The 16,775-nt window shown below is 35.5% G+C and overlaps 1 protein-coding gene across 1 annotated transcript in view; it reads left to right on the top strand.

The window, feature by feature from the left end:
- The window catches only part of MYCBP2 (MYC binding protein 2), a 280,943-nt gene that overhangs the window by 34,696 nt on the left and 229,472 nt on the right, over positions 1–16,775 (top strand). The window contains exons 3-4 of the mRNA XM_007466789.1: positions 6,899–7,114; positions 14,549–14,702. Coding sequence (XP_007466851.1) covers positions 6,899–7,114; positions 14,549–14,702 — 370 coding nt within the window. The remainder of the gene's footprint in view (positions 1–6,898; positions 7,115–14,548; positions 14,703–16,775) is intronic.

Raw genomic sequence — 16,775 nt, 5'->3', positions numbered from 1 at the left:
GGACTATAGGTGAGCACCCTATAGCAGGCTACGTGGAATGGGAGGGGTGGTTGCCCTAAGGGAAATGTTGCTGGGTGGGCAGATAAATAATATATGTTCACTATATCACGTCGTACTACTGTTTTGGGGACAGAAGAGGGAAGTGGAAAGCATTCTTACTATACTTAATATGTGAAAACCTTTAACAAGTAAATAGTCATTCAGATTTACTACTTCTAACCCTTTTCCACTTTTTGTTGCTGTGTGCAGAGTTGGAATATGGGAATACTGAAAATCTTTTAAAGCCCTTTTTAAGGTTTCATTTGTTGATTTTCCTAAAAGTGGTGGCATGTGATATCCAGGAAGATACGGGACGTCAGGCTCTTTCTTCCACTTCAGTTCTGTCTCTAACTAGCTTTGCTCCCTTCATAATTCATCTTTCTTCTGTCGGCCTTCAGGTTTTATATCTGCTTTTTTAGGAGCAGCTTGTGATAAGACTGATATAAAAAACTTCATTTACACCTCAGACTTTAATTGCACACTGACTCTGTGCAGGCCTTATGCTTGGTATTTGGGATGCAAAGATGAGTAAGAAACATTTACTGCTCGTAAAATGGTGGTGTTAGTCTCTTTGCCCTCTATTACTGTTTTTGGAGTATTTTTTATCCACTCTCTTTTTATAAAAGTTATTTTTAAAATGCCATTTAGCTGTACTTCTTCATCTCCTTCTTTATTGCTGTCATTGACCCCTCTATTCCTCCATTATCCATCTCCTTCATTTACTTTCCTTCTTATCCAGTATAGATACTACAGTATTTTTAGAAAAACTCTTGCTTAATCTCCTGTATTAGTTCTTTATGGCTGCTGTAACAAATTACACAAACTTTATGGCTTAAAACAATACAAATTATCTTATGGTTCTGGAAGTCTGAAGTCTAAAATGGATCTCACTGGGCTAAAATCAAAGTGTCAGCAAGGCTCTATTCTTCCTGGAGGCTCTAGAAGAGAATTCATTGCCTTGTCTGGCTTCTAGAGCCTGCCTGCATTCTTTGGGTTGTGCTTGCTTCCATCTTGCCACCCTCTCCCATTTATAAGGACCCTTGGGATTACTTTGGGCCTACCTAGATAATCCATAATAATCCCCCATCTCAAAATTCTTAATTTAGTCGTATCTGCCGGCTCCCTTTTGCCGTGTAAGATGACATATTCTCAGGTTCTAGGGATTAGGGGGTAGATACAGTCCTGTACAAATCCAGCCATCTTTCCCTCTTACCCTGCAGGTGAGTACCATGTACTGCTAAAAGGAGTTAAACAAGAATTTACTGATACTAGTATAGTTTCATGATTACCAGTATCAAATGGACCATCCATAGCCAGACTGTCTTCTTGTTTTTTCTGGTTAGATAGTTCTTGCAATTTTCCTGTGACTATTTCAGACCTTTGCCACTCTCCTCAAACTTCTGATAAATTCTGCTCTCCAGCAAATGACTTCACTGCCTTATAAGAGAAGTCAAATCCATTACACAGGAAACTTCCTCAGCATCCTGCTACCAAATGTATCTGTCTTAGATCAGGTTCCTTAATAGTAAAACCTGAGACAGGGATATAAAGTGTACAATTCAGTGAATTTTGAAAGATACAATCAAGGTTTAGAAATTTTCCATCATCCCCAAGGCTTTCCTCATCCTCTGCTGCATTCCATCCCTCCTTACAGCCCTAGCTGTACACAACCACAGGTATACGTTCTGTCATTATAGATTATTTTTCATTTTCTAGAATTTCATATAAATGAGAACATACTGGGTATACTCTTGTATCTGGCTTCTTTCCCTCAGCATAATGATTTTGAGTTGTGTTGATGTAGTTGTATATATTAATAGTCTTTCCTTTTTTTTTTCTGATTAGTATCCCATTGTTTGGATATATCCCAATTTGTTAATCTGTTCATCTGTTGATGGACATTTTGGTGGTGTTTCCAGTTTCTGTCCCTTGCAAATAAAACTGCTATGAACAATTCGTGTACTAGTCTTTGTGTGGGTATAAGTTTTTGTTTTTTGGGGAGGGTAAATACCTAGGAGTGGGATGATTAAGTGATGTTTTCTTCAATGATTTGCCAGAAGGACTCATAAGACTCGAAAGCAATTTATAGTAATGGCTAAGATTTATTACAACAAAAAGTACAGAGTAAACAGCAGGAAAAATAAATGTGTTGGTGGTTAGGGAGTAATGGCCTAGGCCTCCTAGTCCTTCCTTGTGTGAGCACACAGGACATGATTTCTCTCTGGTGGTGAACTGCAGGAATACGTGTGGAACATTTCTGTCCAGGGAAGCCCGTTTGAGTCTTAGGATCTGAGACTTTTATGGGGATCTGGTCACATAGACACATCCTGATATGCAGCCAGCCATAGCAAGTGAAACTTGAGTTCACATCGTCAGTCATGACGTTTCTGCAAAGCAGTCGGACAAGCCAGTGGGTATGGTTGCTCTAGGAGTATGTAACAAAATCATCAATACCTAATAGAAAGGAAACTCTAAAGACCACATTCCTAAGTACTGGCCAGGGGGCAGTGATGGTTCCCTTGGAGAAATACAAGGAGTAAGCAGTGTTAACTCAGTGTTAACTCTTCTTCACAGGTGGCATAGTAGATGAATGTTTAGCTTTCTGAGAAACTGAAAACTGTTTCCAAAATGATTATTCCATTTTACTGTTCCACCAGTAGTGTGTGAGAAGTCCAGTTGCTTCACATCTTTGCAAACACATGATCTTGTTAGCTTTTCAAATTTTAGTCATTCTTTTTTTTAATACATTAATTTTATTCTTTTGTAAAAGAAAGGGGCATTTAGAATCATAGATGAAAATGAATGATTTTAAAGCAGTTAAAATTATTTCCTAGGGAATAATTATGGTCAAAGTTTGTATGCTAGGAAAAAAAATACTCCTGAAAAGATATCACTGTTTTTCACTCTATAAGAGTGTTACACGAAATTTTAGTCATTCTGATAAGTATATAGGGGTATCTCACTGGTGTTTTACTGTGCTTTTCTCTCATGACTAATGTTGTGAGCATCATAATCATCACGTGATGTGCTTTTCACCAATTATGTCTTTTTATTGTGAAATCTCTTCAACTTGTCTCCCCTTTTTATAATTGTCTTCTTATTGAATTCTCAGGGTACTTTATACATTTTAGATCAAAGTCCTTTGCCAGTTGTGTTGCAAATAATTTCTCCTCTTCTATGGTTTGCCTTTTTTGTTTTGTAGAGTGCTTTATAAGAGCAAAGGTTTTTAAGTTTTATAAATTTAACGAATTGATATTTTTTTTTTATGATTCATGTGTTCTAAGTCTAAGCATAGATTTTCTTCTACAGATTTTATAGTTTTAGCTGTTACCTGTAGGTCTGTGATCCATTTCAAGTTAATTTTTGTGTATGGTATGAGATAAAGGTTGATGTTCATTTTTTCACATGTTGGTATTCAGTCGATCCAGTATCATTTCTTAAAAAGACATCTTTTCCCATTGAATCATCCTGGCACCTTTGTAAAAAATCAGGTGACTGTATTTGTTTAAGCCTATTTCTGGAATTTATTTTGTTTAATTAATCTATATGTTTACCTTTATACCAGTACTGTACTGTCTTCATTACAGTAGTTTTGAAATACGTCATATGTTTTTAACTGTGGTCTTTTTTAAAAAAAATTGCTATAGTTAATTTAGGTTCTTTACATTTCTATATATAAATTTTAGAATCAACTTGTAAATTTCCATTTTTAGAAAGCCTCTGGAATTTTTATTGGGATTTCACTGAATATAGGTTTGGGGAAGAATTGCCATTTTAATGATATGGAATCTTCTCATTGATGAACATGGTCTCTCCATTTATTTGTCTTCTTTAATTTCTCTGAGCAACATTATTTTGGTTTTCAGTGAACAGAGATTGTACATAATTTTATTAAATTTAACTAATAATTATATATTTTCGATGTTTTTGTAAATGCTATTATTTAAAAATTTTGTTTTAATTTTGAGATTGTAATGTGAACACAATTGTAGGAAATAATATAGAGAGATCCTGTGTACCCTTTACCCATTTTCTCCCATTGGTAAGGTATAGCATAACTATAGTAAATATCACTACTAGGAAATCAACATTGATAGAACCTACAGATCTTATTTAGATTTCACCAGTTTTACATGCACTCATTTGTTTTTGTGTATTTAGTTTTAGGCAGTTTTATCATGTGTGGGTGTTTGTGACCATTACTACAGTGAAGGTGTAGAACAGTTTCATCATAAGGCACGATTGTACTACTTTTGTATAAACAAAGACACCTCCAAACCTCACCCTCTCCCTAGCCTCTGCAAACCACAAATCTGTTCTCCATCTCTGTAATTTGTCATTTCAAGAATGTTACATAAATGGACTCATGCAGTATGTAACCTTTTGGGATTGGTTCTTTTCCACTTAGCATAATTTCCTTGAGATTCATCCAAGTTGTTGCATATACCAAGCTTGCACCTTTTATTGCTGAGTAAGCGTTCCATGGCATGGATATACCACAGTTTGCTTAACCCTTCATTCATTAATTCATTGATTATTTTGAATAAAGCTTCTATGAACATTCATGTGCTGGTGTTTGTATAAACATAAGTTTTCATTTCTCTGGTATAAATGCCTAAGAGTGCAACTGCTGGATTTTACTGTAAGTACATGTTTAATTTTCCAAGAAAAAGCTGTACTTTTTCTAGTCTCTGTGTCATTTTACATTCCCATCAGCAATGTATGAGAGATCCAGTTTCTCCACATCTTCACCAGTATTTGTTGGTGTCACTATTTTTTACTCTGATAGGTGTGCACTAATCTCATTTTATTTTAATTTGTATTTTCCTAATGGCTCATGATATTGAACTTTTTTTCATGTGCTATCTGCCTTCTGTATATCTTCTTCAGTGACATGTCTGTTCATGTCTTTTGCCGATTTTCTAATTGGGCTGCTTGCTTGTTTGTTTTCTACTCTCTGAGTTTTGAGAATTCTTTATATATGCTGGATGCTAGTCATTTGTCAGATACGTGGTTTGCAAACATTTTCTCCCAGTCTGTAACTTTACTGCTACTAGTTTTAAAACTACATATTTTAATTGTTTACTCCTAGGATATAGATATATTATTCATTTTTATAGATTTATTTGGTACCCTGTGACTTTGCTAAATCCACACATTATTACTAGTGACTTTTTTTTTTGCAGACTTAAGATTCTTTTTTATGTCTCCTACAAATAAACACATTTGATTTCTAGGAGATAATGTTCTCTTTCTAACTATACCTTTTATTTCTTTTTCTTGGGTTACTGCACTGGATAGCATATCTAGCACATTGTTGAGTCTGATTGCTGAGAGTAGATATCTTTCCCTTGTTTGCAATCTAGGGTGAAGGCATTCAGTCTTTTACTGTTAGCTGTGTGTTTTTCATACATACCCTCAATCCAGTTTTGGAATTCTCTTCTGTTCATAATTTACTTAGGCTTTTGTCATGAATGGGTATTTGATTTTTGTCAAATGCTTCTTCCATGTTTATTTACAGTGTCTTATTTATTTTTTTCTCTTACTTTTGTTGGTGTGGATTTTGGATTGCTTTTCCAGTGTTGTACATCCTTGTTTTTGAGTTGATCATGATGTATCATCTTTTTAAGAGTATTGTTGGATTTGAATTATTAATATTTGTTTTTAATATCTCTGGAAGACATATTTACATGTTATATGTCAGTTAACTTCAGTATACTTTGATTTAACAAGAAGTACTCAATTTTTTCCCTAATTATTTATGGAAGAAGGGTAGAATTTTGAGACTAAATGTTCTTGGTACTCAAAGTGTCATTTTATTTATCTTGGATACTTGTTGGACATACTCTAATTGTTGGGATTTGCATTTGTAGACTATCTTAAACTAGTTCTGTATATTTATGATGTAAATGTTGATCTCAAAAATGTGGTTGGAGTCTGATGAATAAAATGCTGGACCAAAATACAAATTGAGTATTTAGTTGTTTTTGTTTGTTTGTTCATTTGGCTGTGTTGGGTCTTCGTTGCTGTGCATGGGCTTCCTCTAGCTGCAGTGAGTGGGGGCTACTCTTCTTTGCGGTGCACAGCTTCTCATTGCGGTGGCTTCTATTATTGCAGAGCATGGGCTCTAGGCGTGCGGGCTTCAGTAGTTGAAGCACGTGGGCCCTAGAGCACGTGGGCTTCAGTAGTTGTGGCGTACAGGCTTAATTGCTCTGTGGCATGTGGGAATCTTCCCGGACCACGGATTGAACCCGTGTCCCCTGCCTTGGCAGGTGGATTCTTAACCACTATACCACCAGGGAATTCCCGAGCATTTAGCTTTAACAATTAAAGTACCAAACATGTGATTTGTAGTACTTATTAAGACAGATAGCTAAGAGAGAGCTTTCAGAAAGCATATGCCCATAATCTGTAGTTTTCTTAGCATTACCATTATTTGAATGAGAATGAAATTAGAATTGACTAAAGTTAAGGGTTTATTTATTTATTTATTTTCTTAGTCCTCATTTCTGTTTAAGGCCCTATATCTACTTTTGAAAGAAATTAAAATGTAATTCAACATTTTTAGTAGGCCTTTGAGACTCCGCAGTACATCTGGTGTCCCTTAGAAAAGCAACAAATGAATATCCTTTGAATCCAGCAGTTGAGCTTTGTTGGCTCTTTTCCTATTGTGGGGTAAAAGGGTAGTCCTGATGAGTTTTTTGCTGGTGTCTTTCCAGCCCTTATCAGGTTGGTTATTGCTGTATCACCTATGTGACTTCTGCAAATCATCTAGCCTGTCTAATATTTAATTTTTAAAAAGAGAATTGATGATGATGGAAAGGAATATAAAATTGAAATATTATATCCTGTATTTCAGTCTGAAAACTTGGAGAATACAGTAATCATACCAGATATCAAACTACATAGCAATCCTTCGGCATTTAATATTTATTGCAATGTACGCCATTGCGTTCTGGAATGGCAGAAAAAGGAAACATCGTTGGCAGCTGCATCTAAGAACTCTGTGCAGAGTGGAGAATCAGATAGTGATGAAGAGGAAGAATCCAAAGAGCCCCCTATCAAGCTTCCAAAGGTAAGTCACTAAGGTCCACTTTGATGCATAACCTACAGGTGTTTGGGCTTTAATACATATGTTTGCATTGCTAAAATGCCTTGCTTTTAATAAAATTGCACACTGAAAATAACAGAGCCTATGGGTAAAAATAGGTTTGAGCTAGATCAGGAAAACTTTATGCAACTTTATAATTGGAGTGCTAACAAAGTCAACAATTGGTACCTCAGTGGGGAGTACTTGGAAAGCATAGGAAGGGAGTTCAGTGGCTTGGAGTCTGTTACAGGGGCTGTTAAAAATGTACAAAAGCAGTAGAGGGGAAATGGTGGCTTGCGGGCACTGAGTCATTGCAGATGGAAGTGGAACTCTGAGCCAGTGAGCTGCTATTAAGGTGGGCACAAGAGGAAGTGCAAATTACTACAAGCCAAGAGCCACGAAAAGCTGGGGACACATCCCTCCCTCTGGGTACAGGTATACATTTTAATTTTCCTTGAAAATTAAAGAGTTAGAAGTGCTCCTGGTTGTGCAGCAGCTGAGCTGAGAGCTTTTGCCTTTTCTGCATAAGGTTAATTGTACTCTTGCTATCCTGGCTCCCTTTGCCTAGGAAAAAAATTACATATGAACCAATTCTGCATTGTTCTGATATCACTCCCATATTTACCAGAGGCGTATAATCTAATTGGTGTTATAGAAACATGTATTGAAGTAGAACAAACTGTTCTTAAGGTACTCTGTTCTAGTTAAGCATTGGTATATTTTAAGACTATAATGTTACTTTATATGTGTATTTTTCTATATAGTATGTGTAGTCAGTATTTCTAACAAAAGAATGGGTAAAAATATAAGCATATTTTAAAATGGTACCTTTATTATAAATGATTTATGCATTTGTTTTTTTTCTAAATACAGATATTTTGAAATGATTTCCTTTATCATAAATGATTCGTGTATATTGTCTTTTTACTAAGTGGATACCTTAAAATTGTGCCTTGAAAACTTCTTTATATGCATACATAATGTATCATGTGAATACTTACTTTACTACTTGGAAATAGCAGCCAGATAGAGGCTGTGTTCCTGATCTGTTTATTTTGTACATTTCATGGTGGCTCTTCATAAGTTCACCACTGTCCTTTATCATTACTGTCAGGTTCTTCTCACCTTATTCTCAGCAGTTGACTTGCTTCCTGTTTCATAGAGTAGTAGAGGTTTTGTGAAGTTCCTCAGCCTCTTAATCAGCCACCTTCAAATGTCCTTATCTCCTCTTGGGACCCTTTTCCCCTTAGTTGTTTTCTCTCCAGTGTCTTTAACTGTACCTTCTCTACTAGCTTCTTTCTTCAACTTAAAACAAACAGGCTCATCTTTTCCATATAAGTTTCTCCAGGTAAAGAGCATGGTCTCTAATTCTGATTTCTTATGCTTAATTAGGGGAGGTTGAGGAAAAATACATTGTTAAGTTAGGATATGGGGATATGAAGGAATCAAGTATACTTTTGTTACAAAAATTCCATTCTGTGTGTGGGTGAGTCCCACTGTACTATAGTAATCACTCAGCTTAGGTTCAACATTAGGAAGGAAAATAAAGACCCAGAGAAACCTTTCACACAGGTATGCAGATTTTGAATAATAAAGTATAGTCAATTTAAAAGATGCTGCACAATCAAGAACAACTGATTCTTAGACTGTTTTAAAACATCAGGATGAATGAGTATTAAAGAAATAAAATATCATTCTTAATACAGTGAATTATTCAGTGAATGATTAATTATTATTATTATGATTTTTATTATTATGATTATTGATACAGTGAATGATACAGTGAATATCATTCTTAAGACAGTGAATTTTTAGCATGATTAACAGAGTTAAAAGGTGCAGAGTCAAAAAGGAATCTTTAAAAGAAAAGTAGAAGAAAAGCAAATAGCTCAAGTAATTAATATTGAGTTTTCCATCAAGTACTGACCTGTCAGGAAACAGGGTATAGTAATGAATATGGGAAGTAGAGTCAAACTGCCTGAGTTCAAACACTTGCCATTAAAAATACTAGCTGTGTGATGCTGCGAAAGTTGTTTGACCTCTCTCTGCCTCAGTTTTGTCATCTATGAAATGGGGATAATGCCTATCTCGTAGGTAGTAGTGAGGATTCAGAGTTAATAAATGCACGTGTGCTCAATAAATGATAGCTGTAGTTGTAAGTATCGGGTGCAAACAGGAAAATGTGTAGGTCCAAATGAATTTCATTAGTTTTCAGGGAACTCATCAATTTATTAAGAAATACTTCATATCCAAGGAAATGAAACCTCTAGACAATCAGTGAGATCAGAGAGGAAGGAGCAATGTGATGCCTTTATGCAGAGGTAGTCAGAATGCCATGGGTGGGGGCAGGGCAGGGAGTGAAACTTTCAGGTCTTAGGCGGCAGTTTGCAGGGCACAGAAGAAGAGGTGAAGCCTTTAGGGTTTGAGGTGATGGGAGTGTGAGAGCAGGTGAGAAATGTGGACTTTTTCTTTTCCTTTTGACCATTTCTGTGCCTCTGCTCCAGATGCTCTTTCATGTCAGTTCCTCCCTTTTCTTTGTTGTTTCTCTCTTGCTCCTCCTGAATGTGTGGCTGTCACTTTCCTTTTTCTTGCAGATGTTTCTTGCTCTCCTGCTTCTTTTTTATTTCACATAATGAAGACAGTTTTTATTTGTTGTCAAGGTATTTTGATACAATTCTGTGTTTTCCCTTCTTGACTTTTAAAAGTTAGTTAAATTGTTTTTGACTCTGATTTAGACCTTGCTTGTCAGATTTTTTTGCTTTTTGTTTTTTGCAGGTCAGTAATCATTTAAAATAGTACTTTCTTACCCCCACCCGCTTAAAAATACACCTTTCTTACCAAAAACAGTTTTTACCCAGCTCAAACTGTCTTTCACTATCTGATTTCCAGATCTTCTAAAGCGCTCCAAATTTCATAGCTGCATAATTTTTTAATAGTAATATTAAAATCCTAATATGAATATTAGGATTCATACTTCCCATCCACACTTATTTGAGGCTAGTCATGCCTCATATTTTGTTAAAAGATGTAGATGTACACAGATTCATTTATATACTTCTTAATTCAGTAAATTCAGTTTATAGCAGGCATTCTATTAGGCCCTGAGAACAAAATGATGAGAAACAATCCCCACCGTAAAGAAAGTTATGTCTAGCAGGCATGTCCAGTGCCCTAAGGATTGATAGGGGTGTGCAAGGTATAGTGGAGCCCGGTGGAGTAAGGACGTAGCACTGACTGAAGATGCACCCGCAGGCAGGGAGAATGGCATCGTTACAAAAGCACAGGCGGTCAGCTTTGGCTAGAGTGGACTGGCTGAATAGGGCAAGAGTAGAGAACGGGATCATGGGCCTTAAATGTCATGCAGCCATTTTCAGATTTTGTCTGGTAACTTGGAAACATGAAAGATTTTTAGCAAAAGATTATGATCAGACTTGTATTTTACTCAGGTGCTGGAAAGGCAGATCTACTAGAGGGTGGGGAGACTAGAGCAGAGGGACCAGTGAGTGAGGCAGTTATTGCAGTCGTCTGAAGTGTTCATGGGGGATGCAACTAGGGTAGTAGCAGTGTTTGGCGTAAAAGAAATATTAAGGAAGTAGAATTGTCAGGAATTGTTAATTAGTTGGTTATGAAGGCTGAAAGAGAAGGTAGAATGTAAAAATATTTCTTAAGTTTCTAGGTGGTGATGCCATTTACTTAAAGAGAAACAACTGGAGGAGAAACAGTGCTTTGTTGGAACGATGATTAAGTTTAGTTCTGGCCGTAGTGAGTGTGAAGGAGCCGTGAGATGTCCGTTGCTCACTTTGTAAGATTGAAGTTCAAAAGAAAGGTCCCAGCTAGGCATACAGTTTTGGGACTTAGTGTGGTGACAGAAGTTGACACAAAATTCTGTTAGAGATGGAACAGTAGGTAAGATCAAGAACGTTGTTTAAAAACTAAATTAGCTTTGAAAAGTTGTAAGAGCACTTTTTCCTCTGGGTATGAAGAGAAGGGAAGAAGGTGGTAGAAGTCGTAGATAAATTTGTGTGTTAGAGGCTAGGAGGTTAGACATTTCACACCTGGATCTTCTGAGGAGCAGAATTCTTCTCTTCCCGCCCCCTTCCTCCTCTGCTGCGTCTGTTGCTGTTGCCTCTTCTTCCTCCTCTCACTCCTCTCTAGATTTTTATTTTTTATTATTTGTAAATGATGTCTCTACCAAATATTTAGAGAAGAAAATTTTAAAGACAGTGTACTTCACTCTGTAGTAGTATGTAAATCTACTTTTGGTTTCCTTTTGAGCTTGTTCAAATGTTTTCTGTAAGTCTTAGAACTGATTCTAGGACTTTTTAATAGAAGATATAATTTCTAATGGCAGAGTTTATTAATATTAAATCTAAATATGATGTATCGCTTATGTTATTGTTTGTTAGTGAAATAATAATGCCACCTTTGGAAATATGTGATTCGAGGAGAGAAAAATAAAACCTCAGAAGACTTGTTTTTTCTTTTTTTTGGCCAAATATGTTTTTGCCTCACTTTTCTCAACAGTGACATTGGACTGGCTGTACCAGTTAATTATTTGGGTTTTGTGTTCCTTCAAGTATAATAGAGAGCTTTCAGGATTTAATTGTTTGAAAGCAACAGTAAAGATAACATTCAGTACTTTACAAAACTATTTTCTGAAGAGAAGTGGAAGACCGTGTGTTTGGTGGTTAGTTATAGTTTATCGTGGCACGTATTGAGTGCTTATTGTGTTATCTTATTATAATGAACTATTCTATTTAGCAGTCAAACTTATTAATCATTTATTTTGCTATTTATAAAGGCAGCGCATAATCAATGTAGATAATTTGAAAAAATGGAGAACATTTTTATAAAGAGGAAAAGAAAATTTTACATTAGAAGTTATTTCTAAAATCCTATTAACCAAAAATACCCACTGTAAACATTTTTGTATATGCACATTAAAAATATATTTATTTCTGCACAAATGAAATCATATTGTATTTGTAGTACTATATATTTTTTTGTCCTTATATTCTTCCTTCATAATATTGAGGGAGGACATACAGTGTGTTCTCAGTGACTATAAGACAGGCTTCAAAGTGTAAAGTGCAATTTCAAAGTTTGTACATATAGTAAAATACTCTTAGCCAAACCTCAGAAAAATGTCTTAATTCACAACATGTTGTGCTCCTTTGCTCAATGATTCAAAGCTAAATATGCTTGGAAAACTTGAGGTTGATTTTTATTTTGTTGTATATTGAATACATATCACAGTTCTGGAAATGAATTCATTTTCCCCCTTATTAAAAAAAAAATCCACACCAAACTAAGATACAGATGATAAGCGAGAATCACAGTGGTTAACCTAGACAGACGGGTAATTCCTTGTTTTGATCGTTTTGACTAACGTTTTATGAGTGTTTTTCACGAAAGCCATCTAGTGCTCTGCTCCTGGGCAGCCCACCTGAGTTACCTGTTACCATACATTTGTTATCATACCTTAAACTTATTAGAGAGACAGCTCGGGAATATGTTCAGTAAGTAGCCTTACTGTTTTTGCAAAGGTTCAATACTTTCTCTGTTGCTATAGGAATCTACTTACAAAAAGAAACCCTAGCCAAAAATGTCATCCGTGAAGAATTCTTTGAATTATGAAAAGTCATGATTGGTAGTGGTAGAGTAAGCAATCTTCAAGACTGATGGATAGAGTAGTCTCCTACTGGCCTGAGAATAGAGCCCTACTTTTGTATTGTACTCAGGAGAGCTTTGACTTCAGATTTGTTTCCTGTACGGACATAAACAGATGGAAATCTTGGACAGCATGTTTTTATTTTCTAGTCTGTTTCAGGAAAATAAACTATATGAAATGGCAAGTTTTCATTTCCATTTAATTAATTGAAACTCTATACAAGCACTTCTGTAATCTTAGCTATAATCAAGTATTCTAGGATTTTAGATGACTTCTCTAAAGACAGTCCTATTAGTTATTTTGACTTCTCAGTCATATCTGTATTCTTCAGAAACCTTGCAGATGGTAATCAGAACTGCAACTGACTTGCCTGCAGTTGATTTAACCCTTGTCGGACAAGTTGCAGTGGTTTTTAACGCACAGCTGAGAGAGTAAATAAATATTTGTTGTCTGCCTATCATGTGCAGGCAGTGGGATAGTCATGGGAGATATTAGTTAAGATATACTCTGTGTCCACAAGGAGATCGCAGTTTAGTTGGGAAAATGGAAACAAAAATAGTCACACTATAACATCATAAGTGCTATAAAAGAGGTCTGGACTGGGTAAGCATTATATATAAGATTCATTTACTCTGTTAGATTATAAACCCTTAGAGAACAAGGTCTAGCATAATATATCTCGTATCTCCTGTAGCAAGTTGTACAAAATAAGTACTTAAAATGTTTATATAATATATGAATTAATGTACAGATCTCAGCAGAGAGAATATCTTCTGTTTTGCTCAATAGAATTAATAATGCTTTGATGCATTTCTACTAATTAATCTAGTTTTAACTTTTTCTGTTACTTACTTCTTCTCCAAATAATTTAACACTTCTTGAGAAGATCTTACACATTTCCTTTTCAAAATGTTGGCATTGACTGAGAAATGGAATTGCATTGTCTATTGTTCTGTCAGCCCTCTGAAAGTATTTTCTTATACCAATTCATCACATTTGCTGTCTCAGTCTTTAGTTACAGATTTATCTATCTTTTGCTAGATACTGAGTTATATTTTTCTTGGTCCTGATGAGGAATAAGATAATTAAAGTAAAAATAGCCATGATAGTCTAGCTAGGCAGTTTTTAATTCTTTTTGTGATAAATCCTACAAGAATAAGGGACACCATCTACAAATAATAATATGGTGAGTGTGCCATATAGGAAAGGCTAAGATGAAAAGTTCCTTTTTTAATCTTTTCACCATATGTACTATATTGCCTTCTTTTCTGGTCATAAGTAACAACGTAACAGAAGAGTGCCAATTTTGACTTGAGAACAGCCAAATGAACTTTGTAAATTAATAGTTTATTTTGTTCTGAGTGAATGCAGTCTAGTACCTAGTTCACTGTTAAACCATTTTCATGATGTTTTATTATGGCTTCATTATCCTGAAACTACTTTTTAAGTAGTGCCACTATTTTTTTTTTTTAACAGTTTGACTGTTTCCTTTTATTTATTTATTTATTTATTTTTGGCTGTGTTGGGAGTGCCACTATTTTTTAACCTTCTGTGTTACCAGATGATTTTCTAAATCTTGAAATTAAACACACTGGGTTTTACTCTTTTTTATGTGATGACTTTTTTGCCTTTAAAATATTGTACCATTACTCATTTGCTGTGGAAGTAAGCTGTACCGATTTTACTGCCTGAGAAGTGTTATTAGCTCACATGCTATAAAGTATAATTTTTATTTTCATCTTAAATAGATCATTGAGGTTGGACTCTGTGAAGTTTTTGAATTGATCAAGGAGACGCGATTTTCTCATCCATCCTTGTGCCTCAGGAGTCTCCAAGCCCTGCTTAACGTGCTTCAGGGTCAGCAGCCAGAAGGCCTCCAGTCAGAGCCACCCGAGGTCCTAGGTAAGAGCTTAGGCACATTGAATGAAGCCTTTAAATGTAAAGAGCTTCTCTTATGGAGCACATACAGCAGCCTGTAATTCAATCTCTGTTTGTTTATGGTGCTGAAACAGCAGGGGTATAAATTTTAAGTTACTTTGCTGTGTTCCCCTGGAGTTAGGATTTAAGAGTTATAGTTCATGCACAGTCATTTCCTGATTATTATGATGGGGAAAAGCAAAACATAAATTCTTGGAACCCAGAAATAATCCTCAGGCCTTACAGTCACTATGAACTTAAATCATTCTTAATAAACCTTTGGCCAGAATAGCTAACATTGACTTTGTCTAACTTTACATGTTACTTTGGAGAGTTAAAAAAGTAGGAAAAGAGGGAACAAATACTACCAACCCAAAACAACACAATTAGTTTCTAAACAGAGAGGATATTTTGCGTTCATGATAAATAAAAATTTACTTTTGTTAAAGATCAAGCTTTTGAATTAGTAACAACTTCCATTAAGTAAAAATGTTTGCTTTTTGTAAAGTGCATTTGAATTTTACGAATGCCTGCCTTTCATGCCCGTGACCTAGGCTCAACACATAATCCTCTAAGCAGGATGGGGACTCTTAAGGAAGAGAAATACAGATGGAAGCTTAATTTTGAAGGCTAATTGCTTTTCTCTGATGCTAACTGTGGGCCTTCAAAGAGTCTAGAGTTTTCTAAATCTCAAGCATTAGCTTGTTTGAGTCATGTATGTGGGCCCTAAGTGTGGAGTATCTGATTCAGTAGATTTGGGATGGGACCTGAGAATTTGCATTTGGAGTAAGTTTCTGGGTAATGCTGATGCTCATGCTGCTGGTCTGAGGACCACACTGCTGGTCTGGATTAGAGTTTGGTCCTTTTTCTCTACTTGGCTATTTGGATTATGTTAGACCCACATGTGAGAACGTAATTACATGGTTTTAATTTACATGTCAGATTGTTATTTTTTTGGTCATGTATTGTGATTAGTTTTTGTGTTCCATTTGTTTTGTTACTGCTTTGTTTTAGTTGGTGGGGGGAGTACTGGCCATGAAAATAAGCTGAGGATTTTTAAAAACAGCAACAGCCCCCCAATTCACCATGTTATGAAATGCTACTACCAAATAAAGCTGCATATGTTATGAAGCAGGCACCTTGTTTATTCTCACTGTAGCACCAGTGATCGATTACTATTATGATGTACTACTTGACTTCATGGCATTTTATTGAAGATTTAATTAATTTTATTTAAGAATATTTTGCTAGTTAACCTTAGCTCTGGTTTGTAAATTAGCAAATAATTGAAGTATTTAAAATATCCACTAAAACAGTATATCCTGTATCTTACTTTGAACAACATGCTAATCCTTGCTTTCCTCCTAGATCTTCTGCCATTTTGTTGTCTTCTATCATTTGTTGTATACTTTCTCTTATATTCAGTTTATACATAAATACTCCCTCTCCTTTATTCTTTTCAAAATAGATCTTCTTCTTAATACTGGGTTTTAAAATTATAATATGTGCTTTAGCTTAATCGTCTTCTTTCTGTCAAAACTTAGGTCTCCTGATTAATTTGTTTTTATTACTAACAGTTTCAAATGCTGCTATACTGTCTTTGGTCTCTCTTCTATCCTTCCAATGCTTACCTTTCTGATCTCTTCACTGCTTTGACTTATTTTTCTGTTCAGGCGTTTATCAGCACTTCATACTTTTTATTTTGTTTAATTGGCACAAAGGTGTAAGTAGTAATTTGTTTCTTTAAATCGGAATTTGTATTGAAATCTGTCTCTTTTTTCCTTTGATTTAATGTTTAGTCACATTAGTTACACTTTTTCCACATTGCTTTTTTTCATGTTACTCATAAAAATATATGTATATTTGTATCTCTTTTATTGTTGGGATAGCTTGATGATTATTATACATCAGACTTCTCTCTTTTTTTTTTCTTTTTTTTTTTTTGCGGTACACGGGCCTCTCACTGTTGTGGCATCTCCCATCGCGGAGCACAGGCTCCGGATGTGCAGACCCAGCAGCCATGGCTCACGGGCCCAGCCGCTCGGCGGCATGTGGGAT

The sequence above is a fragment of the Lipotes vexillifer genome, unplaced genomic scaffold (genome assembly GCF_000442215.2).
Source record: "Lipotes vexillifer unplaced genomic scaffold, Lipotes_vexillifer_v1.1 scaffold19, whole genome shotgun sequence".
Classification (NCBI taxonomy): Eukaryota; Metazoa; Chordata; class Mammalia; order Artiodactyla; family Lipotidae; genus Lipotes; species Lipotes vexillifer.
This window is presented reverse-complemented; position numbering and strand designations above follow the sequence as displayed.